General features: G+C 38.6%; 5 protein-coding genes and 1 pseudogene across 9 annotated transcripts; 3 read left to right on the top strand and 3 right to left on the bottom strand.

Annotated features, from left to right (window-relative positions):
- The first annotated feature begins 4,466 nt into the window (after positions 1-4,466).
- Positions 4,467-8,513, top strand: LOC106378665 (tRNA (guanine(10)-N2)-methyltransferase homolog). The gene is made up of 6 exons (XM_048746926.1): positions 4,467-4,540; positions 4,613-4,824; positions 7,143-7,460; positions 7,543-7,617; positions 7,695-7,769; positions 7,858-8,513. The coding sequence occupies exons 2-6, from the start codon at positions 4,630-4,632 to the stop codon at positions 8,407-8,409; spliced, it is 1,215 nt and encodes a 404-aa protein (XP_048602883.1). The 5' UTR covers positions 4,467-4,540; positions 4,613-4,629; the 3' UTR covers positions 8,410-8,513.
- Positions 8,514-8,650: 137 nt separating this feature from the next.
- LOC106382109 (eukaryotic translation initiation factor 4B1-like) lies at positions 8,651-10,745 on the bottom strand. Its single transcript, XM_013822069.3, has 3 exons — positions 9,387-10,745; positions 8,868-9,296; positions 8,651-8,783 (listed from the first exon to the last, which is right to left on the bottom strand). The coding sequence occupies exons 1-3, from the start codon at positions 10,442-10,444 to the stop codon at positions 8,759-8,761; spliced, it is 1,512 nt and encodes a 503-aa protein (XP_013677523.1). The 5' UTR covers positions 10,445-10,745; the 3' UTR covers positions 8,651-8,758.
- Positions 10,746-11,384: 639 nt separating this feature from the next.
- Positions 11,385-14,995, bottom strand: LOC106382110. Of its 4 annotated transcripts, none has more exons than XM_013822072.3 (13): positions 14,748-14,995; positions 14,497-14,647; positions 14,161-14,418; positions 13,897-14,071; positions 13,762-13,823; positions 13,519-13,682; positions 13,340-13,437; positions 13,201-13,259; positions 12,974-13,108; positions 12,671-12,888; positions 12,438-12,597; positions 12,278-12,353; positions 11,385-11,807 (listed from the first exon to the last, which is right to left on the bottom strand). In XM_013822072.3, exons 3-13 carry the CDS (start codon positions 14,323-14,325, stop codon positions 11,527-11,529), a joined length of 1,593 nt encoding a protein of 530 aa, XP_013677526.1. In that variant the 5' UTR covers positions 14,326-14,418; positions 14,497-14,647; positions 14,748-14,995; the 3' UTR covers positions 11,385-11,526. The 4 variants fall into 4 exon arrangements, with proteins under 4 accessions (XP_013677526.1, XP_013677525.1, XP_013677527.1 ...); XM_013822071.3 differs by having other exon boundaries at positions 11,385-11,810; positions 12,438-12,594; XM_013822073.3 differs by having other exon boundaries at positions 12,438-12,594.
- Positions 14,996-17,452: 2,457 nt separating this feature from the next.
- On the top strand, positions 17,453-18,770 carry LOC106382112. Of its 2 annotated transcripts, XM_048746925.1 has the most exons (4): positions 17,453-17,561; positions 17,647-17,714; positions 17,813-18,148; positions 18,537-18,770. In XM_048746925.1, exons 3-4 carry the CDS (start codon positions 17,856-17,858, stop codon positions 18,544-18,546), a joined length of 303 nt encoding a protein of 100 aa, XP_048602882.1. In that variant the 5' UTR covers positions 17,453-17,561; positions 17,647-17,714; positions 17,813-17,855; the 3' UTR covers positions 18,547-18,770. The 2 variants fall into 2 exon arrangements, with proteins under 2 accessions (XP_048602882.1, XP_013677529.1); XM_013822075.3 differs by lacking the exon at positions 17,453-17,561 and having other exon boundaries at positions 17,590-17,714.
- Positions 18,771-19,001: 231 nt separating this feature from the next.
- LOC106379826 (NDR1/HIN1-like protein 13) lies at positions 19,002-20,584 on the top strand. The gene has a single exon (XM_013819691.3). It carries the CDS (start codon positions 19,405-19,407, stop codon positions 20,476-20,478), a length of 1,074 nt encoding a protein of 357 aa, XP_013675145.1. The 5' UTR covers positions 19,002-19,404; the 3' UTR covers positions 20,479-20,584.
- A 4-nt stretch (positions 20,585-20,588) lies between these two features.
- LOC106379827 lies at positions 20,589-23,551 on the bottom strand (annotated as a pseudogene).
- Between the last annotated feature and the right edge of the window lie 1,559 nt (positions 23,552-25,110).

Below are 25,110 nucleotides of genomic sequence, written 5' to 3'. Positions count from 1 at the left end.
ATCATCTGCTGACGCAAACGCTTTGGACGTCGAAACTCAACACGAGTCCGAAGCCGACGCTACAACTCAACCGGAACATCCTGAAGAGAACGCTGACCCGGCCACGGTCATCACGATCAGGGCGGTTAGCACGGCGACAACCGCCGAGTAAAAACGCTCGCGGCATAAAACAGAACTACGAGATGGCTTGATCCTCGAAAGAGGTACGTAGGCAGCTCGTCGAAAGACGAGTTCAGCTATCCCCCTATCTAAAAAGGTGGGGGGAGTGGGTGCGTATACTCGTATACTCCCACATAGGAAAAGACGCGTTATTGTAATCGAGTTTTTAGAGATTTAAAAAAAAAAAATCTCTTTACAATATGCATTGCTCCTTTTAAATTAAAACGCTTACGCTTCAGTTAAACGCAAAAGTCTCAGGACACGCCTAGAAAATCTACGAACATTAAGACTCTTGTCAGCGGCCTCATCCTGCCCAAAATCGGAAAATAATCTTTCTTCAGCACCGAAAATATTTCGTATAGTCTTCGAAACAACCGCGAGACGTCGCCAAGTTAAAATTCGAGACGATGCGAACAATGTCCGACCACGACCACAAAAAACCTTACACCCCGTTCGTCGATTGGCCCCGACTAACGCGTTAGCCGTCTTAAACAAACGCAACTTGATCACTCTTTTGATCTTCGAACGTCCAACACAAGGACGAAAGCGCGCTACAAAAAAATCCAAAATTTTGGTCTAGCACTTCCAGTTGGCTTAAAAATTGTCTCTGGAAAGATGCTTGATTCATATCATACAAGTCATATAAGCCAAGAACCTATCGCGGACTTTAAATCGGTACAAATCAGGTAAAAATCGCAACAGGAAAATGAATAGCCGGCTAGTCATCGCACAAACCTTAAAACCGAGAGTAAACCTAGGTCTGGCCCTAAACCCATCGCATTGGTCTCAGACATCTCAAGACATGATATCTATACGATACGAGATCCTAAACCATGTCTCTCCGTTCACATCTCAACGTTCCCGAAAGTTGTAAGAATAAGAAATTTTTATGAAAAGTCAAGAACGAACTGACAGATTGAACGTCCCAACGGAATTAAATATGAGACGACAACTCAAATTTACTTCAAATTTACTCGAAACAATTCGAAATAAAACGCTCATCATATATATAAAGACCGCATAAAGCGGTGGGAAATCAAAGCCACACTCGGCAGGAAAAGACAAATAAAAGCCATACTCGGCAACAAACGCAGGATAAATAAACAACCTCCTCCCTCCAGATATTCACTCCACCTCTCAAGGTTCAAAGTAAAAGTTCCCGGACAACGAAGCTCCAAACGCATCCGCGGGACGATCCACCTCCCCGCAATCACCGGGAAACTCGGTCGTGGTCTCTACGGTATCATGAGAAACCGGGATGGGATCCCAATATCCCTGAATCCTCCCGTCGATCGGAGGAATGAGCGCCTCAGCGCGAGCATGATCCTTCATGCCACCCTCCATTAACTCCATCTCCTTCTTGAAAACGTAATTGTCCGCCCGCGTCTTCCAAAGGCTCCCGACTAAACCGCGACACTCACGGAAATCACCTAGCGAGGTGAAAGCATCCTTGAGGTTCCTGTACTTGACCTGGAATTGAGAGGCATGAGTCTTCATCACCTCGACAATCTCCCTCTTGCCCTTCCGTTCCGCCTTACGAACAGCCCTCGCTTGATCACGAGCGAGTTGCGCATCTCGCCCCAACATCTCGTCTTGAATGCGAGCAAGATCCTTTTCCGCTTTCTCCGCTTTAAAGCGATAGATCATGGCTTCTCTATGTCTCGCCTCAATGGCCGATCCAAGAAAGTTCAAGCCCTGCAAAACCGATTAACACGTTATAAGCAAAAAGAAATATATATATAATTGAAACGATCGTCAAAATTCTTAAACCCTATACCCCGTTGATGATACGAGATCCTTCTGCGACGACTTTCGGACTCCCCGACTCGATCGTAGCCGGGGGAGCATCGAAGCCCGAGGGAAGACCAGCAAAGAAATCATCGAAGTCCAGAATAGGGACCTCGCTCGTACCGCTTCCATCGCCGAAAGCAAGGTCTGGATCCCATCCTGGAAGCATGGAATCGTCCACCGAAAACTCTATGTCACCAAGGTCAATATCTTTCCCCTTCGAAGAATTCAACCCCGTCGCAACCGTTGGAGCATCGTCGGGACCTTGGTCATCGGGCTCGGAGCACTCCATGTTTCCCCGCCCAAAGCAGGACTAGGATGCACAAACCTCAACGTCTTTCGAACTCTCTTCGGCGTAAAGGAAGTCAAGAAAAAAGGACCGTTCCTGAGAAGATCCCTCACCGCGACAATATCCTCAGGGAACGGAGCAAGAGGATTGATGAAGGGACGGTCGTTCAGCAACCTCCGGAACAATGGGATACAACTCTTTTCAACAGACGCAGCGTCTATACGAACGAAGAAGAAAAATTTCTTCCACGAGTTGAAGTTGGAAGTAAACCCTTTAACCACTGACATGAAGTTTCGAGGGACCAGCCTATACTTGTCCGTATCCTTGACGATCTGTACCTAAGAAGCGCTTCAAAGTGATCGACGGTAAGGGAGAGACCATGCTCGTAGCTCAGGATCAGGACTCCAATGAGGTGTTGGATGCCAAGGGGATTCAGTTGGCTTATCGCCACCTCGAAACGATCCAACACACGGACGATAATTTCGGGAATCGGGAACCACAAGCGACAGCGCACTACGAATGCTTCGTAACAAGTAAAGTAACCCTCCGGGGGACTTCTAGCGCGCTCTCCTTGACAAGGAACCCGGAACTCCACCGCATCCGAAATCTGATAGAACGACCGCATGATCTCGAAGAATTCGCTAGTACTCCTACTTGGTGTACCTTCCTCGGCCGGGTGACGGTTCATGACCGGGAACGACTTCTCTTTGGGAGGTGTGATCGAACCATGACACGCGACCCACCATGCCTCGTTCTCGGCTGGGTCTACCGAATGAGGAACGAATTCTATCTTTGGCACAAGGAGCTCTTCAGGAACGTTCGCGGGCAAGGACCCTTTCTTCGAACTCCTTTTCTTACTCGACATTTTGAATTTTCCTTTTAAGAATCAAGAAGAAAAGGATAGAGAAAAAAAAGAAATTTTTCAAGAGACCTCTCTATGAGAATGAGTAAGTGTAAAGGTTATGAAGAAGTTACCTCCCTTCTTATAGGCATGAGAAATTACTATTTACTTGCGGATTTTCGGACACGAACTTCGCCCAAATACACCAATCTCGTCCGAACTCGCCATACCGCGCGTTAGAATCTCACTAGAAATCCACGATTCTAACGAGCTGGGGGCTAACTGTTGGGGTCGAAAACGGTTACGACGAAGTTAACGTCCAAATCCCCGCAAAATACAAGTATGCCTTTCCGCAACAAATCATGCTCGGTCAAGAAAACGTCGCAACGTATGTTCCTGAGATAAAGCTTCGTTCGAATTCTATTTAGATCAAACATAAGCCATCGGAAACATACCCAGACCAGCTACGGATAGGTCCGAGTATGACGATCAGAACACGGACGACCCAAGCTCGGTCATTACGCAACTACCGCACATGCACGCTGTCCGGTCGCTACGTAGCGACCGAGCTATTCCGAAACGTCGATACGACATTAGTCCATGCATTCTCGTCTACCCTTCGATGCTATCTCCCGAAGACCGTACCGAACCCATTTCATGTTTCCCGCCATTCTAAGTCATCGATCAAACTTTACGGTAAAAAACGCGGAAAGTTCGTTCTTTATCGAAAGAAGCCATAATAAACGCTTCGAGTCAGAAGACGGCCCAGAGGGACCTAAGACATGACTCGAGGCCCAACTTACGATTTCTTAACCAACATCCCGTAAGCCGCATGACGGTTTACGCTTGGTTCGTAAGCAAAGATGAATGTCAAGTTTCCGCGGATAAATACGAAATTTTGAATATAATTACGAAGATCGGAAAAAATGGAATATCTCTATTTTTATGCTATGACGGCTTAAGGGCAGAAGAGGAAAAGCGTAAACCAACCTAGGAGCCAGTATATAAGGAGTCCTAGGCGAGAGGCATGGGGAGAGACTTTTTTCGGAGCAAACTTAGCACTTAGAGCGATTTAGGCATATTTCTGTTTTTGTTATTTTGAGCTGCGAGTCAATTAGGTTTAGCCGCCTTAGGGTTGCTAGAACTAGGAATCTCGCCAACAGCTCTCGAGCCCAGGCTTATACCTTGTTGTAACACTCAGACACGGATTCGGAATAAGATCTATTTTGCTCTCTTTTTACGATTTTTGTACTTTGTCGTTGATATCTCGTGTTCTGATTGCTTAGCGCGTGGTATTAACAGATCTCCGGGACCTCTGAGAAATTAGGGCTTTCCTAGTTTCCTAATTTAAACGGAAATCGACACTGCGAATTTCGGCTCCCACGAACATCACCATAACGATACTCCATTCCACTTCGTTCATCTTTCTTCCGAAGAAATCGCACAGAACATCGCCAAGAGAAGTAAGTACGATTCTTTCTCGCCTCATCTTTCTTCTTTTAGTTTGTTTCTCACAAGAAATGGTGCTAGTGTAGGCATATTGGTGAAAGGAATGTATGAGCTTTGGGGTGAAGGAACTTGCTACGAAGAGCTTAAAGACTCCATAGAAAGCTTCCCTGATTCTCGCAAGCTCCCGTTTCTCGCTTCTGATTCCACATTTAGAATCTCCGTCGAAACTTTCGGAAAGGCTCTGACTTTCGATGAGCAGTGGGAGAGAATCAACTCACTTACTTACATCCCCTTCGAGGTATGTTTACACTTTCCAAAGAAGGAAACTTTCTCTTTATATGAACACTAGGATAAGAGGCGCAGAGTGAGTTTATTTGTATATATTATCGATAGTTTCTTTTATATATTTAATCATTTTATTTATATATATAAAATATTTTTTGTTGTTATTATATAATTTCTTTCTGATGGATCGGATCAATTTTTATGAAAAGTAATGGAACAAAACTATAATTAATACATCATGGGTTGATCGGATTGGATATTAAACAAATTATGACATAAAAACCTTATTTTTTCCATCGAAACACATTCTTGAAAAAAGTGAACAGTATTGTTTTCACAGTTGAATTATTTTGACTTTTATCTTCCATATGGTTTTGAAAGCTTTCAAATCAACCATCGAATTGATACATGTCATTTTAATGTTTTTAGTCGTATACTTAAGGAAAACTTACATTATTGTAATTTAAAGTCGTTTTAAAAAATTTAAAATATAACATATAAGAAAAAATCTAACATATAAGAAAAATATAACATATAAGGTGTTCTCATTTTTTTATTTTAAAGTCGTTTTTTTTAAAAAAATATAACATATAAGGTTTCCTTATTTTTGTAATTTAAAGTCATTTTAAAAAATTCAAAATATAACATATAAAAAAAATCTAATTTTTTTATTATATGGTTAATGTGATTGTTTATTTTTTTAATAATATAAAATTAAACAAAATGAAGAAGGATGTAAAAATTGTTATCAAATCTTTATTATTTATAATCATTAATTGCCATATATATGTAAATAATATTAGGTAATTTCGTAGCTTTTATTTCGGGAAAGAATACACACTTCTTATATTTTAGGTTAATATAATGTTCTCTAGTGGACATTAAACAAATTATGACATAAAAACCTTATTTTTTCCCTCGAACACATTCTTGAAAAAGTGAAGAGTATTGTTTTCACAGTTGAATTATTTTGACTTTTATCTTACATATGGTTTTGAAATATTTTAAATCAACCATCGAAATGATATATGTCATTTTAATGTTTTAGTCGTATACTTAAGGAAAACTTACATTTTTGTAATTTAAAGTCGTTTTAAAAAATTCAAAATATAACATATAAGAAAAAATATAACATGTAAGAAAAATATAACATATAAGCTGTCCTCATTTTTATATGTTAAAGTCGTTTTAAAAACAAATATAACATATAAGATTTCCTCATTTTTGTAATTTAAAGTCATTTTAAAAAATTCAAAATATAACATATAAGAAAACATCTAATTTTTTTATTATATGGTTAATGTGATTGTTTATTTTTTTGAAAAAATATAAAATTAAACAAAAATGAAGAAGGATGCAAAAATTGTTATCAAATCTTTATTATTCATAATCATTAATTGTCATATATATGTAAATCATATTAGGTAATTATGTAACTTTTATTTAAGGAAAGAATACACACTTCTTATATTTTAGGTTAATATAATGTTCTCCAGTGAACATTAAACAAATGATGACATAAAAACTTTATTTTTTCCATCGAACACATTCTTGAAAAAAAGTGAACAGTATTGTTTCCACAGTTAAATTATTTTGACTTTTATCTTCCATATGGTTTTGAGAGCTTTCAAATCAACCATCGAATTGATACATGTCATTTTAATGTTTTTAGTCGTTTACCTAAGGAAAATCTACATTTTTGTAATTTAAAGTCCTTTTAAAAAAAATCAAAATATAACATATAAGAAAATTCTAACATATAAGAAAAATATAACATATAAGGTGTCCTCATTTTTGTATTTTAAAGTCATTTTAAAAAAATATATAACATATAAAGTTTTCTCATTTTTGTAATTTAAAGTCATTTTAAAAAATTCAAAATATAATATATAAGAAAAAAATCTAATTTTTTAATTATATGGTTAATGTGATTGTTTAATTTTTTTAATAAAATTTAAACAAAAATGAAGAAGGATGCAAAAATTGTTATCAAATCTTTATTATTCATAATCATTAATTGTCATATATATATGTAAATCATATTAGGTAATTCTGTAGCTTTTATTTAAAGAAAGAATACACACTTCCTATATTTTAGGTTAATATAATGTTCTCTAGTGTTATATAATTATGAAATAATGTGACACCATTAGATTAAACTATACTTTATATTAGATGCTTTAGAATTCTTTGAAATAGAATTTAAAAGGCATTTAGAGTGCCACCTAGGATTTGGATTTTTTTTAAATTAATACAAAATTAAGGTTCTAATTTTTCAAATGCTTCTCAATTAATATATAGAGGATTTGGGGGGCGCTTTGATCATTGCAGGGAAAGGTTAACTTGAAGAACCCGGATCACAACTTTTTCATCATGGAGATGGATGAGTCTGAAGAGAACAATGGGCTTCAGCCCATTCTCCAGAGAAGAATCTTTTTTGGGAGGGAGGTTGGTTTTGCTGACAGGAAGCTGTTACCTGCTTTTCAGCTCAAGTCTCGAACTTACCTTGGCCCGACAGCTATGGATGCTGAGATGGATTTCTTGATGGCTAATCAAGCTAAAGCTACATCTGGAAAGCTTGTGTATGACCCTTTCGTTGGTACAGGGAGCATTCTCGTTTCTGCTGCACGTTTTGGTGCAATGACAATGGTTTGTATAACCTCCCTTGCTTTCTTGATACCCTTTTTGCGGCTTCTTGGATCTGAAACTGATAGAAAGGTTATTGTATTAGGGTGCAGATATTGATATCAGAGTAGTGCGTGATGGACGTGGTCCAGACTGTAATGTTTGGAGCAATTTCAAGCAGGTTGGTGATTAAATTTTTCTTTCTTTCTTTCATATGGGTATCTTGGGGGTGTCTTACATCTGTTATCCCTTATGCAGTATGGACTACCTATGCCAGTTGCTTTACTTAGAATGGATAATAATCTTCCTCCTTGGCGTTCCGGGCTAAACGAGGTGATATAATCTCTCGGTTCTTTCGTTATTACCTATGACATTTTGAGTCTAGATCATAAGTTTGTGTCTTCTGTATTCATTGGTTTAGATATTTGATGCGATTATATGTGATCCACCTTACGGGGTTCGAGCTGGTGGACGCAAATCCGGTGGCAGGAAAATCCTGAGAGGGACGGTGGATCCTTACACAGTCCCTGAAGACAAAAGAACAGATCACATTCCATCCACTGGTGCATATAGTCTAGTGGAGTGTGTTCATGATCTGCTTCACCTCGCTGCAAGAATGCTGGTGATGAAAGGGAGGCTAGTCTTTTTCTTCCCGGTTTTGAGAGATGAGAATGGCAGTGAGGTTAAGTTCCCAGAGCACCCGTGTTTCAAGTTGGTGGCTGTCTCTGAACAGATCTTGAGTTCGCGGTACAGTAGGGTTTTGCTGAACATGGTGAAAGTAGAGCCTTATAGCGAAGAGGTTGAGGAAGCTGCTCGTTTAATGCATTTGGAGTTTAGAGAGAATCATCTCAAGTGGTTAGAGGAAGGTAAAATTCATTCCTCTGTGTTTAAACCTTCTGATCCTTCACAGATTCATGCTGATACCAAAAGCTTTAAAGATCCTAAACCTAAGTATAGAGGGAAGTATGTGTAAGCACTGAGTTTTGTACTCTTTCTGTTGTATTTGGTTGGTTTTGTGCTGAACGCTGTAGTTCTGAATGTGTTTCCATTTTCCAATACAGATAACTTTTAGGGTTATTGGCAAACAAATGTATGCAAAAAATACATAAGCATATGATTAACCTACAAAAATATAACAATCAGGATTAAATTCTTAAACTATGAAAATCAGGATTTAAGTCTTCAAAATAAAAAAACTTTCTTGCCACACGTGATTAGGAGATTCTTAATTAATATAAATAAACGCTTCTCTAAGTCTTCTTCAAAATCTGGGACTGTGTACTGTAGTAGCAGTTAAACATCCCACGTTCTTCGTTTACTTGTTACCATCCTTCCCTAGACGAAGGCCTGTTGGAAACCCTAGATTAATAATAAGATACTTGAAGATATATAATAAGCCTAGATGCAAATATCAGGTTTAACTACATTCACCTGTTGCTGAAGAATCCACGCTCTTTGCTTCCTCCTTGGAAGTTTCTTGGCTGATCATCGACCGGTCTAACCCAGGCATCTACTGCACCACGTGATCTAGGTCTCTCTGTGGATTCAAAACTCCTGGACTCATCCACTGATCCAGCCCGGGAATGTGTTCTTTCTGAATATGAAACGCCTCTGCCTGCACCAGACCCGGGCCTTTCAACTGGTCTCGGCCTGAACCTGACTTTGTCGTCCAACTCACGGGTTAGTATTTCCAGATATTTCTCTTTGCCGCGTAGAGTTTCCGGTAAGTCATGGTGATTGTTATTACTCCCGGATTCTTGATCAGATTGTTTAATCTCTGGAGCAATGGATTCCTTCTCGAGTTTTTTCCTTAGCTCTTCAATCTCTTCCTTTAACATCTTCTCTTCTTCTGTTTTAGGCCTGTAAAAGTTGGTTTTCACAACAGAGAATTGGTCAAGCAGATCCACAACCCTCAGTGAAACTAAAAAAAAAATCAAGTTGAACAAGGACCTGTCAACTCTGCGATGTTCAAGTTCCATATCCATCTTGCGCCAATCTTTCCCTTGTTCTTCAAGCAACACTTCTCTAGGCTTTGCATCCCCGAAAGGATTCACCTTTGGCCTTGGTTTCGCCACATTACTCAATCCTGAACTCTCAGACTGAGCACTTGAAGGCCTGCTAGTTTGAGAACTTCCTTTCTTAGCCTCAATCTTCGAATCAAGCTTCTTCCAGTCCAAACCTTTCTCCGCCAAAACATCCTCCCTTGCCCTAGCTGCCCCAAACGGATTAGCTTTACTTGTTTTCGCACCGGCAGGTGGAGTTTCACTCGCTCCTGAGTCAACTTTCCGTGGCTCCAAAACCAAACGACGACGTTCCTCCTGAACACCACCTAAAGCTACTCCTCTTGACCAACGGTCAGGTTCACGGTTTGAATCACTGTAACCGGACCCAAATGTAGATGACCGTACCGGAGCTTGCCTCTTACCTGCCGCCCAATTATCGGTCTCGTCAGCTCTGGAGAAGCCACCACCACCGCCTCCGAGACCACTATAACGACCATGTCGTCCCTGATCGAAAGATTGAAGCTTTTTCGCTTTGCCCCAATCATCATCCTCATCAGCTCTCGAAGCTTGCGGAAAATCCGAAACCCTAGACTGATCCCCTCTCCTCTCATCATCAAACCCACCACCATAAGGTCTCCTACCACCACCGGAATCATCTCGATCTCGAGGCCCACGACCTCCGTAAGAAGAGAAACCGCCGCCTAACCGTCCAGGCTGCTGCATTTCATCCTCAGACCGTTGCCTAGGACCAGTGGGCAACTGGAGAATCTCTTGCTGCGTCAACCCAACGGAGCTTCTACCTCCAGGCGCCGCGTAAGCACCGGATGTAAACTCAGACAAAGTCATCATCATCTTCTTCTTCTTCTTAGACTTGGCATTGCTCGCAGCCTCCTTCAAGCTCGGAAAACTCTCCACATCCGCCGCCGCCGCAGCTTGCTCTTCGTCGGCACGCTCAGCTTCGTCCGCCCACGCTCCGATTCCGATTCCGCCCCAGGGTTTCGACATCAGAATCTGAAAAGTTCCTCAGATCTGAAGAAAGGAAGATGCTTTGAGAAAAACAGAGAGATCTGTATTACGATGAAACAAAATCGGAAAATGAGAAAGAAAAGATATGGGTTTTGAGGGAAGGTTAATCCACAGAGGAAAACAGTCGAAAGATTATTCCTTTTGCGTGAAGATGAAATCTTTTTTTTTCTGGGAAAAATCATAAAGAAATCGTGCATGCTTCTCGACGAAGGAGAGAGGGAGGGGAAATTGAGAAACCACGCGTTGTATGTGTGCGTGAGTGAAACGTACCACTCAGTAACGAGAGCTTGAAGGAAGTTAGTAAAGTTGCGGCTCTAGCGTGTGGTCACGTAACTGACGGTTGATTTCAACGAAGTGAACGGTCAGAAATGTAACATCCATTAACTCACTTTAACAAACTTTTCTTTTCTTTCTAATCGCATAATTATTAGGGACATTAAGTAGATAACGAATCAAATGTCTATTAAAACACATGTATTTGGAGAAAAAATATCATATATAACTAATTTTATAAATTATTAAAAATGTTAACAGTTTTGTACATGATGATCTCTTATAAATTTTCTCATTAATCTTACATTAATTAATTGCAGATTCGAAATCCAGATATATTGATGTAGAATTATAAACCCCAGATTAAACTAGGGGAATTTTTTCAGATAGTCATTTTTAAGTTTTTGTCACAAAAATAGATCCCAACCAAAAAATGACCAAAATAGTTTTTTTTTTGTGAAAATTTTAATTTTAATTTTAATTTTTTATTTTTTAAAATCTAATCTATCCTCAAAACTTCATCCAGATAAAAATTCATTTGAAGCTATTTTTGTGACAAAAATTAAAAGAGTTGTCCTAGGAAATTATTAAACTATTGGAACAATAATTAACATGTTGGTATATATAATATAGTATGGTTTGCTAATTATCATCGTAACCAGTGTTATTAAAGCATAGATTATACATAAACTCTGTTTTCATTAGGCTAAGATAAAACATTACACTATATGATGAAAAACGACAGTCGTGAGTAGAAGGCAAAAGAACAGCTTGTTGATCTGATATACTCATGCATGGCTACAATGGAGAACAAACAGAGCAGGACCATGAGATTCAACTTGAATCGTTACTGAATCTTTCGTTGGTCCGAAATCTTTACCGCTCCATATTTCGTGGCTCTTACAAGAAGCTCCTTCAAGATGCGTCTTGTTCTGAAGAGCCTTGGCAATGTCTGATATCTTAGCTGATACCGTCGTCTTCACCTGATTTAGGTTGAAAAAGGCGACATACACTTCTCCTCTTCTTCCCGAAGCAATCCAAGAACGAACACCATTGGAGCTAGCTTCTGCTGCTGCAGAAGATTGATGATAAATTGATAATGTCAACTAGGGATGGGCATATAAACCGAGAAAGAAACAGCACCGGAACCGGACTAGATAAACGAACCCGAAACCCAAGTTCACAAATAATCTAGGAATCGAACCGAGAATCAAAAACCGAAAGAATAGCCGAATATCTAGAATACAATTTATATAGCTAAAAATAGTAATTATATTTAGTTTAAAGATTAACAAATAATTTCAAAGTTGTACTTATAAAAACCAAAATACATGGAAAAAGCCGAAATACCGAATAACTTTTATCCGAAATATAGTTAATATTATTCAAATTACCCAAAAGGACCAAATTACCCGAACAGTTTTTATGCAAAATATTTGTATTTATCATAATTACTCAATATTTAATATGAAAAGCTGAAAAAAATCTTATTTTTATTAAATGTCCGAAAAACCGGAATTGGAAGCTGAAAATACCAACCTTTCACTGGATTTAACACAGCACAAAGACCAGAGTAGCTGTTTTCTAGTGTTCCATTACTGTGGAGCTCCCACATCTGAAGATTATTATAGCGTTTTGTTATATGAAAATGAACATACCATTTCAAGGTTCGAGAGAGATAGAGAATCGTTAGCAGTACCTGGTTTGCGTCTAGTTTGCAAGGTGATAACGCACCGCGACTATAGTCTTTGGAAGTGAGCTTTTTCCTCGAGGAAGCTCCTAAACAAGACTCTGCTTTATCATTTGTTTGTAAATGGAGCTTACCTTGATAGAGCTGATTGTGTTGTATCTCCTCACTGCTGCACCAAACATGAAGCATAAGTGGTGTTTATGAAATGTAAAAGCGAGTGGAAGAAAGAAAAGAGTCATTACGAAGATAGAAGAGCTTTTCTGTTGTATAAGCAAAAGGGCTTCTCTGGTTTCTCGGTTGAGTATTGGTTCCAACAGATTTTTCCATTGTTCTTGTCTACAACGGACCAAGTGCTGGCTTTTGGTTCTTTGCAGCTAGTCAGACCAAATGCATGTTTGGTTTTAACGTTGTTGCCTATTGAATGATGAGGATTGTTCCGTGCCGCGGTGATGTAAGGAAACTGTAAAACAGCAAGCAGGCAGATGTTTGATAGTTTCAAAAAATGGACAAGTGAGTTTGAAGACTGGAGTTATGATTCTTCAGACCTCCATGTTGTTAGAGCTATAAGAATTGATTTCCAGAAGTGTAGGATTAGTGATGAGATTATAAGTCGCGTCATCAAGCTTTCTCACATCACCTCCAAACATGAGAGGGGACTTTGCTATAGACCACAATGTCATCTGAATAATAAGCCAAAAGAGTGTAAGACACATCCTGTGTAGTTTAGAGGATTACTAATCAACTAACGAACTGAGAAGGAAGAACTACACACCTGTGTCTTCTGTTCTTCCATAGTAAGATTACACAGTCGATGAGGTCCAAGGTTCGAACCTTAAACCAAACATTAAGACAGTACATCATTAATTGGAACCATCTTCAGAGTTGAGGTCACATGATTTTGTAAGCCAAACCTTGATCAGTAAGCCATCCAAGAGGTAGCATATCTAAATCTGGCCATGATTTTCCTTGTAGCCCTCGCGCACCGATCATATTAGACGCAGATAGATCCCTGTAAGAATAGCAAACTATAAAACATCAAAGAAAGGCAAAAAGGCTGATCAGCTAAGTAATGCACACGACGTAGCTTGACCTCGAGATATCGAAATGTGCCACCACGTCTATCCATGTGTCCCAGTCATCACCTGTTACTCTGTACATGTTAACCAACTGACTAACTTCTTTAGCCATTGTAGGGGTCACACTCGTCCCTGGAGATATGGAGTACAAAACAGGCCGATCAAGCTCCTTCAGAACCTGCCAAAAGAAAAACCAAACTTCACTTCTTATGTACTTTCAACTCTAACCATAAGATTTTTAGACAGGTTTATGTTACCTCTGACACAATACTGATCTCATCTAGATTGAAGTCATCCCCAAATACACAGTCATGTTTTACTAAAACACCAAGAAAACGAGATATTCAGATTCAGACAAGTAACTTATGTAAAGATGGTGTTGATTCTCTTACTGAAATCGATTCCCCATTCAGCATATTGCCGATAAAGTGACCTCAAGAAGGCTTTTCCAGCACCTAGCTTGGTATTCACACTCATGAACCCATGCGGCATCCACACACAAGCCTTCTCCTTCATCCCAATATCCTTCGCCCTCCACTGTCTACCTGATTCCTCATAAGCACCTCCCTGAGGCATTAAAAAAAAGAGTAAACAAAAACAAACCACCACAACAAACTTGATTAAACCGTTAAAGATTATCACAGATCTAAAACTACCTTGACACTATCCATAACGAGAGTGTTTGCGTTATAAGCCTGCGTGCTAATCCCACCCATAACATGAATCCCAAACTTCAAACCCATCTTATGAACTTTCTCAGCTACTTGGGTGAAGCCTTTGCCGCCTTTAGAAGAAGGCCACCGAGCAGGATCAGGATGCATCCTTCCCCATTCGTCAATCACGTCGAAGCCAAGAGAGTCCACGTAAGCTCCTTGGACTTTCTTTCTGTACCAAAGGTAATCCACCACAACATACTGTACCCAAATCCACATATGAAAATTAACAAAAGAACTAAACTTTCATATTCTAATTAAGACAAGAAGCTCAATTACTTGATATCCATGAGGAAGGAGACGCTTTGAGATGGTTTCAGCGCTCTGCAAGAACTCAGTTTCGGAGATTGTCCAGCAGAAGGAGTCGTACGAGTTCCATCCTCTTGGTGGAAAGCTCGCATCTTCGTTTGATCTTGCGTTAATCGATATACTGAAACTCGAGATTAAAATCAGAATCTGAACCGACCCAACAAAGAAAGATTGAAACTTTCGAGATGGGTGAGGGTTAAAAAAGGAAAGGTTTGAGTTACCTATAAATGGAAAGATTGAGGAGGAGGAAGAAAGAAGAGTAGGGACCGGAGGGTGGTTCCGGTTCTTTCTAGGGCGTGTCGGATCATAGCGAATCTTTGTTGATGAGAGAACCTGAGAGACGATAGAACACGCTACCGTTGTTGATGGCAAGTACTTGTACTAGTAGCTTCACAAGAATTAATGATCAGATTAGTAACCGTTGAAGTATTTTAAGGCACAAAACCTATTTTCATAAAACAAGTTTCCACTTTTGTCACACTTTTGTCAGATATATCTCAACAAATCTTTACATGTGTTTATGAAAGTTGATAAGGTTGATAATGACACTAACGCCTGATTCATTTACTCAACTGCTCCACTCAAACATATCACATATGAGCTAGAGGTGCACCTGAGACAGATGACAAATAGGGAACATGTGTCTACGTTTAAGCAAGTTGTACGAGTGTAAGAAAGTCATTTTTAAACATTGATTGAACCTCAAAACCAACATTGATCTATATTTTCTTCACTAGGAACTTTACATAATACCAAAATTATTACAAAGAGATAAAAGCTTCGAAGGGTTAAATAAATAAAAGGAAAAGGAAGAGAATAAACTACTAAATCTCTATAGGCTCAGCGTTACACATAACATACATGGAGTGAGAGGCTATTCCTAAAGATAGGAGTTATAGGGAAAGTTTCTTCAGACAAACCGGTCCGTGTTTGATGGGTTACAACTACATCTTCCACAAATGTTGCCCGTCCCATGTAAGCCTTTTATTCGGTTTGATTGATCTCTGGCGATGACCCATGTATCTCCTTGGTCCAGTGATCAGTTTTGCAAAGTTTCCACCGCGTGACTCATCACAAACACATCTGACTTTCAAACACACCAAGAAAACTAGAGCAGCGAGGCTTGTTACGTGCGATTTCTCATTCTTGAAACAAGCGAATCAGGCATCTGCTCTGTCTCCGGAAGAAATTTGATAGCATGATAATTTACACGGCATCATAATCTGTTTATGTACATTGTCTTACCTGATAATTTTCAAGGCTATATATTATTCATCAGTGAATAAGAAAATTATATATTATTATTCATCAGTGAATAAGAAAATTTCCAAAAGTCTGAGCCCTAAACTTAGAGGATATACCCAAGTCAATCTAACAAAGGCTTTGATGCCACTATATTCTTTTCCTTTATCATTGGCAAAACATTTGTCTACATAGAATTGGGCTGCTGCATACTTGGGAATACTTTTGACTCTTCTTCTGCAAAAAAAAAAAAACAGCTCGGTCAAAAGCTTATCAGATGTATACACAAGGATCACCACATAAGCCCACGTGCTCAGTGAACCAGTCAGGTATATCTCTAACAATTTGTACATCATCCGTCAAGTAACCAATGAAATGATCTACATAAAAAAATGTCTTCAAATTTCCTGCGAAAGAAAGTTTACATTTACCCGGACCGAAGTAGCGGGTTCGGATCGGTAACGGATCCATGCTAAATACCGAATGGGTCTTAACCTCTTGGCTTTCGGATAACCGATCGGTTCGGTTGTAAACCGAGTCCGAACGAAGCACCCGAGCGAAACCGATCTTATATATAATTTATGTTATATGCTGTTACATTTATATAATTTCCATGTATTTTCCTCTCTTACCTGTTCTCGTTTTCCTTGAGGCGACCAAAAGAACAAAGCGTTTTGATTCAATCTTATAATAATATAATGGAACCATAAATCTCTTTGTCTCTCTGTCTCATGCTTTATCCGAGAATTAGAAGAATCAAAATCAATCACAGGTTCGTTAGTTTTCTTTCTTCTTCGGTTTTTATGGAAATTTTTAATCGATTCCAAATCAATAGAAACATCTTCTATTTGCATGTCTTTTGATTCGCTTCTTTCATTAATTCATCTTTTATATGCATGTTTTCTGTTTTATTTTTCATTGTTTTCTGTAATTTCTTGTTCTCATTTATTCACTTACATATGTGCTTTTATGTTTACAGGTGGATTTGACATCATCTTTTGATTGAGAAACCATAACAAAGAAGATGAATCTGAAGTTGTTAACGATCGTTTGTATTTTCATAGTGGGGAGATGCAAAATCCCACAATAAGACTGAGCATTTTGATTTGCTTATGGTTTAATTCGTGTTGTCTAATACTCTAGTACTATTATGTGGCTTTCGATTTCAATATCTTTCTAAGTTTTAGACTCAAGTTTGTTCTGTTTTGGTGTGTTAATGAATTGGTAGTTCGGGTTTCTTCGGTATTTTGGTTACAAAACCCAAATGGTTACAAAAACCCAAATGGTTACAAAACCCAAAACCGTACCGGGTCCATTTCAGTTTCGGGGTTAAGCGGATCTTCTGAGCTTTATCCGGACCGATCCGAACCCGGTTGGTTCCGAACCGATACCGTACCGGAAATTTAAAAAAACCGAATGGGACTTCTAGGCTTAGATCCGAAAATCCGAAAACCCGTTTAAACCGAACTGAATCCGATGGGGTGAGCGAACGCCCAGGCCTAACTCAATCTTCCAAATTGGGAAAAAAAATATAAAACGACAGCTATTTGCATAATGATCCATGATAGGAAGATATACATACAGCAATCCGCTGAAGCTGATTCAGCATAAATGAAAACATTTTCCATTTGTTTCATTCTCATTTGAAAACAAAGTTGATGGGATTTCCTAGTAAGGTGACATCAAACAAACCATTCTAAAGATACTTGGAAGTAACTTTCAAGAGCAAGTGTCAATGTAAATGGCCATTCATCTTAACAGTCAAGATACTTAAGCTCCATCAGAGGTTTAAGGTATTCTATATTTAGAAATATATCCTCCTATTTTTATTATAACTACTAAATAACCCCTAAGTTATCTCGTTTTCTCCATCGCTAGCTTTAGCTCTTTTTAACCCTAGTCATTCTCCAATCTCTCCGGCGAGATTCCGACCAACGAAGTGACAGGTAGGCCGAAACCCAGATCCGTTTTTTTTTTTCTCTCTCTCTCTCTCTCTCTCTCTCTCTCCTTTGCTCATTACTCTCGAAACTCTGTTTCGTCGCAGAAATCGAGTGAAAAGAGAAAACATTTTTACTTCTCGAGAAAAGATGAACACGATAGCGAAGCGAGTCACGGGACTACTGACTCGGCCGAGTCACAGCCAGCTGCAGCAGGAGAGAGGGATAAGGGTGAAGGTGTTCTCAGGGGATCTGGACAAGGCGCTGACGATACTGCAGAGGAAGATGCAGTCGAGCGGGATGGAGAGGCTGATCAAAGCGCAGCAGACTCATCACATCAAGAACTCGGAGAAGAAGGTTCTCGCTAGGAAGAATCTTGAGCGGAAGATCAAATCCATTGACTTTGCTCGCAAGCTACAGTCCATCCTCATCAAGAAAGTCAGGTATGGCAGTTTAAAGGTTGATGCTTTGGTTTTGTGAGATGAGATGACATAAAAAGGTTGAGACTTTAGTAAAGATGGTACAAGAACGTAGAGTGTTAGGTTCTGTTCTTGGACCATTGTTGCAGAGTAAGCTTAATGGTTGGTCTGTTTGGTTGGTGATATATCTAGGCTAGAATCATGTACTCACATTTAATCTTCTTATGAAATTTTTTGGTTTTTGTTTGGTTTGAATGATTTGGGTATGAGAAAAGCTTGAGACTTTAGTAAAGGTGCTGCAAGAACATACACTCAAAGATCTGTTCTCGGATCATTGTTGTAGAGTAAGCTTTGTGTTTATAATAGGAGTCTACATGTTGTAATGGTTTCTCTCATGTTCTTCTCTTTGCAGGGGTTTGTGAGAGCTGAGCTTCTGCTATAACCATTCATCATCTTCTTTCAGTTACATTTTGGAGGAGCGAATGTTGATCAGTGCTAGTATCTGTGATATAACACACTTGCGATCCATTTTTTTTTTTTTTTGTTGTTTTGAACTTTTCTGATGAATGGAATCAATGTGGAGTTTGGTATAATCTTGGATTACCATTAGTTGTTTAATCTATGAATAAAGGCTTGTCTTTCTTTAGTTTTCTATAACCAACATCAGATCCAAGAAGTGTACATGTACTCAAAGTTGATCATGAGATCCTTAGATAGTTCATGACAGGAGACAGAACCCTGCTTATCTGCGCCTCTGAATGACTATTAGCCTTTCTCTCCTTGTATTGTTTTTTTCTGTACCAGCCATTATTCATGCCAAAGAAGGTAGTGAACAATCATCCCCAAAGCCATGATAGTTCAGTAAGGTACCCAACGGCTCCTCTCTGAAACATTTTACAAATTCAGAATTGAAAATTTTGAAGTTCTAGAAGAAAAAAGAAAAGAAAATTGGGCTAATTATAATGACAGGGAAATTATAAAATGAGAGCAAAAAAAAAGAGAGAGAGAATGTTTAATAATCATTCTCTGTGTTTTGTTTAGTGCAAAGGACAAAGAATCTAAAAAAAAGATTACTTGCTTGGGTGTATTAGTTTCATTCTTTATGTTAGAGAGATTATTTCCCACAACAAGAATCCTTACTTGAACTTCTCATCAAGTTATCATCTCTCTCTCACCAATTTAGAAACAGAGAAACAGTTGAAATCTCCCTCTCTCCCTCTCCCACACATTTCTTACATTCAGTTTCCTTTTGATGTTCTCTTCTTACATCCTTCCTCTAAATGTCTCACCATCATCACCATGAAACCAACCCTCATTTCGCGCGTCTTCCATCGCAGAATCAACCTCTCAAAGGTGGTGGTGCCTCTACCTCACAATCTCACCCAAATGCTCCACCACCTGGAATCCTAATCAAGCCTCGTGATCGCCACCGTAAAGGTCCTATCCCTCCTTCCGAAACACCTTTACCACTTAGCCCTGAAGAGAGACTACCCCCGCGGAAAACTTCAAAAATACCATTACTATCAACCCCTAAAGAGAAACCACCACAAAAAAAAACTCCAAAATCTTCAAAAAGACCGTTACTATTAATCCCTGAAGGCCATCATCAACAACAACAACAACAAAGATCTCCACCTCCACCACCTCCACCACAACAACCACGCATTGCCCCCGGAGGCTACACAACAACACTACCTCCAATAGCCAAACCAACTCCATGGAGAAACACAACACCATCACCTCATCACCGCAGAGGCCAACAGCTACCACCACCTTCAAGAGACCAGACAAACGCAATGACTTGGTCAGCGGCCTTCTGCTGTGTAATCTTCTGGATCATTCTCATCCTCGGCGGTCTTATCGTCCTCATCGTCTACCTAGTGTACCGTCCACGCTCTCCTCACATCGATATCTCGTCCGCTAACCTAAACGCTGCTTACCTCGACATGGGGTTTCTCCTCAACGGTGACCTAACCTTTTTAGCAAACTTCACAAACCCAAACAAGAAAAGCAGCGTTGAGTTCAACTACATAACCTTCGACCTTTACTATTACAACACTCTTATAGCGACATCATACGTTGCGCCTTTCGAGATTCCTAAGAAGATGTCGATGTTTGCTAGTGTTCATCTCGTGAGCAGTCAAGTGAGGCTCCAGCAAGAGCAGAGCAGAGAGCTGCAGCGTCAGATTGAAACCGGTCCGGTTTTGTTGAACCTGAGAGGGACGTTTCATGCACGTTCGAACTTAGGGGCGTTGTTTAGGTACTCGTATCGGTTGCATACTCATTGCAGCTTTTCTTTGAATAGTCCTCCTTCAGGAACTATGCGAGCTAGAAGATGCAGTACCAAACGCTAGCGTATGCGTTTGGTCCATTTTTTTCTCGATACCTTTAGAAATAATTAATTTTCTGTGCGTACTAATTGATGCTACAAAGTTTATTAATCTTAATCATTTGATCCCATATGCGTTACTAGTTCTCGAAAAATAGAACTAAACAAACATCTCCATTAGTATAATATTTTAAAATATAGTTTATATAGTATTTTAGTACAATTTAGTTATTTGTGTATTTCTAATATTAAACCAATTTGAAGATACCAAAAAAAAAAACCCCCAGTTTTTCATGAATATTTCACAGGTTTTAAGATGAGTCTCTTCTTGATTTTTAAGTTTGAAATACTTACCTCATATTAAACTGTTTTGATGTACTTAAATTAAGAGGTCGTTTTATGAATTTTAACTTTATAGATGTTGTTACACGAGAGGAAAAGAATAATACCAAACGTTTTGCTTGTAATGTTTTTTATGTTAAAATTTTTTACTTGTGTTGTTACTAATTACTTGCATACTGAAACTCAAAAAGTTATATATATGAGATTCTTTTGTCCATTAAAGCACCAAAGATATATAAACTATCCCTTGAGACATCATTGACATTCAATACGAGACGTGTTATCTAAGAAAGGAGCCATATATTATCCAATGAAGCCATGAACAATGTTTTGGAACGTAATGCAACAATTCTGGTTGAATTAATACGATAAGAAAAAAAACAAAATAACACAAGAAAAGACTTTATTTCGGTAGAATAGGTGCTAAATTTTATTTTATAATTTCATGAAGAACGCACATACATATAGCTTTTTAAACTCTGAAGCGATCAGTGTTCTCAATACTTAACAGGAACAAGTAGAAGGTCATTTTTCATGCCCACAGTGAGTCCAGGAGATTCTTCCATGTCCATATCTTTGACCACCATGTCTTCTGGTAATTTCCACTCAAACTGAAACAACATATTAGCAAGACCAAACTCCACCATTGTTGTCCCCATGTACATTCCAGGACATATTCTCCTACCACTTCCAAAGGGTAAGAGCTCAAAGTTCTGTCCCTTTGCATCAATGTTATTATCCATAAACCTCTCGGGGAGAAACATCTCTGGATCTTTCCATGTCTCGGGATCACGTCCGATAGCCCATGCGTTCACATAGAGCAGTGTCTTGGGTTGAATCATGTAGCCATTGATCTCAAATTCAGACATTACTTCTCTTGGAACCAGAAGAGGTGCTGGAGTATGTAGCCTCCATGTTTCCTTGATCACCATTTTCAGGTAATGGAGCTGCTCTATGTCATCCAAGGTGATCACTGACTTGTTCCCCAATTGGTTTCTGATTTCAGATTGCACTTTCTTCATTGCTCGAGGGTTTCTCATAAGTTCTGCCATTGCCCATGTCATTGTTATTGCAGAAGTACTTATGGCTCCAAGAAGAACGTTCTGTGATAAAATCCAAAGTAATAAATGTTAAAGAGTCTGAAGTATTGTTAGCCAGATTTAGGGAGCCTTAAACAAATTTTAAAGGATTTTTTTCTAAATTTTTTTTTAACAATTTAAGGGAATATGTATTAACTCGGAAAATTTTAGGAGCCAAAACGAATATTTTACTTGGATATATTCAGGACCGGCTGTGATTGTGAAAGTATTGTAAATTTTGAATAGTTACCATCAAGATTGCTTTGATATGGTTTCTCGTGAGCTTGTCATTTCCAAGAACAGTTTCTCCTTTCTCCAACCTCAAGAGCAAGTCCACGAAATCTTCAACACCATCTTTGTTTTCATGTTTATGCAAATCAAACATTTGTTCATAGAACGCATCAAGATCTCTCACGCTCTTCTCTCTCCGGCCTTGTAGTCCCGTGAGCCGGTCGATGATCCAGCCGCCATTGGGGAAAAAATCCGAGGCAGAGAAGCTCCCCAAGAACAGAAAAGCCTCACGTATCAACTTGTCGAAGCTGTCATTGTTGAGCACAGTTCCTTGGAAACTCAACCCAAAAGCTGCCTTGCATATCACGCTTACATTTAAAGCAAGAAACTTTTCGCTCAAGTTAACCGGACTTCCTTGAGAAGCTGATTCTTTTACTGTGTCTATCAGTTTCTTGACTTCCTCGTCCTTGATAGGTTGAATCAAGTGAACTCGTTTAGCACTGAAAAGTTCTTGCACACACATCCTCCTTAGTTCTTTCCAGTAATCATCATAGGGAGAGAAAACAATGTCCAGGTAATTGTAAGAGAGCTCTCTTGGCCCTGAAAAATGATCAACACTTCATTTTTATTGAATTCTAATGTAGAGACAAAACTTTAATATATGTTGAGTAAAATATTTTGACATAGCTACGGACTAGTCACATAAAAATCGTGACTAAAGCTGAAAACCACAGATTCGTCGTGATTTAGCTACGAATTAAAAATAACCATGATTTTTCAAAACTTGTGGGTAAACCTTTAGAAATAGCTATGATCTTTCAAAACTATATAACTACGGTTTATTAATTGTAACAAAATGGTGGCTTTTATAGCCGCAGTTATAAATCACGGATATTATAGCCACAGTTAAAATTCGTGACTAAACCGTGATTATGAGGCCGCATTTAAAAATCATGGATAAACCAGTGGTTACGATGGCGATGGTTTAAAAATAACCGACGCTGTTATAGCTTTAGTATAGGTTGAATGAGTGTTATGGTACCTGCTAAGCTTGGACGGCTACAACAATGGAGGTCATGGATTTTCAGAGCTTGTTTAGCTGTTTCAGAGGAAGAAACTACGACCGTTGGGACTCTCCCAAGCTTCAAAGACATCACGGGACCGTACTTTTTGGAGAGTTTCCATAGGGATTGATGCGGTAACTCTCCGAGCTGGTGTAAGTTTCCGATGATAGGTAAACCAGGAGGAGATGGTGGTCGTCGTTGCTGCTTCTTGCGTTTGAAGGCGGCGAGAAGAACACTAGTGACGAAGAGAAGTGATAGAAACCAAATAGTAGCCATGTTTTTGTGTACAGCCTACGTCTCAAGTTTTCTCGAGTAATAATATGATGATGAAGGACGCTTGTGCTTTCTATATATATATATATATATACCCACTTTTGTTCAAAAAAACAAAAACGGTAACTGAATAGACTATTTTCAAATTTTGGTCACAAAAATAGACTACAAAGAGGAAAATGACAAAAATGTTTCATTTAATAGTTAAAAGGACCATAATACCCTAAATATATAAAAAAATAAAATTTTTTTTTATAGTTTTAGATTATATGTTTTCAAATTCAAACTTTTTTTTTGAAATTTTTTTTTTGAAATTTGTTTTTTTGTTTTTTTTTCAAATTTTCTTTTTGTAATTTGAAAATACTTTTTGGAACTATTTTTAAAATTTTTATTTTCAAATTTTTAATATTTATTTTTTATTTTATAAAATTTTAAACCTTAATCCCAAATCTCCATCCCGTAATTCTAAACCCTAAGGTTTGGATTAGTTAACCCTAGGAGTATAAATGTATATTTACCTCTTTAATGAAATATTTGATCATTTTGATCTTTAGAATCTATATTTGTGATAAAAAAAAAATTTAGTGCTATCATATGGTATTTCTCAGACAAAAAGCGTCAGTTGGTAACTCAGCCACGCTTTGTACCCCCCATCTAAAAAAATGACAGAAATTACGGTTAGTATATTAATTGTCAGTTGATATATGGCTTTAAATGTTGTTCTGCAATTAAGTCGAAAAGCTAATGAAAACGCAGAACAAGACGTAAGTGATGCATACATGATATTTTTGATATATGGTCTTACATATATTTCTTTGGGGGGGGGGGGGGGAGCTGGAATTTAGGGTGTAAATTTGCTTAGTTGCAGCCTGGGATTGAAGCATGACCTGTATCATTTGCACATTACTTGGTAACAAGATTCACATATTTAACTTTATTTTCCATGTTTTCTTTGTTTTGTTAAAGACTAAACTCACTAAACCTTATTTTTATTATTACACTTACACATCTTGATGATTTTTACCTGCGTGCGAAATAATTTCTCCGAGATTTTAGATCGGCATTTTCGAATACAAAATTGGAACCAACTGATCCAATTACTATGAACAAGTTACTAGTTTAACTCGTAATTTTTGTGAATAATTAAGAGATTCTGGTTTGTAAACCCATACTGGGACTTTTGAGGCGTTGGTTTGAAGTTACGGTTGACTTACGGTCACTACGAGCAAGGATAATGTCTTTGATACATCGATCATGCTGTTTGAAGATGGCAGGATGGGGCAGAGGAGTTCCATCGTGTAACCGAGAGTTCCTTTCTTTCTATAAGAGGTAAACAGCAGCTTCGGCAGCAACATGCTTGAGGGTAAGAATGTGCTTTGAAGTTGGAGTCCGAAGCCAGTTCATTAACTCCAGCCAACTATTTAACCGCACCAATAGCCTCCCAAGTCGGGAGAGGAGAGTGTCCCAGATTTTCCTGCTATATTCACACTTAAAAAACAGATGGTCTCTAGATTCTGAACCTTTTCAGCCACGTCACAATAAAAAGTGTCGAATATCACAAACCGTATCCCAGGCTCCATCAGAGACATGTCCATTAAGTTCCCAACAAGGCAAGCAAGGTAACGTTAGGTTCGTTCCATATTATAGAATTCCGACCAAGCCTAGAAG

The sequence above is a fragment of the Brassica napus genome, chromosome C2 (assembly GCF_020379485.1).
Source record: "Brassica napus cultivar Da-Ae chromosome C2, Da-Ae, whole genome shotgun sequence".
In the NCBI taxonomy this organism is placed as follows: Eukaryota; Viridiplantae; Streptophyta; class Magnoliopsida; order Brassicales; family Brassicaceae; genus Brassica; species Brassica napus.
Note: the sequence above shows the minus strand (reverse complement) of the source record. Positions and strands in the feature narration are given on the sequence as shown.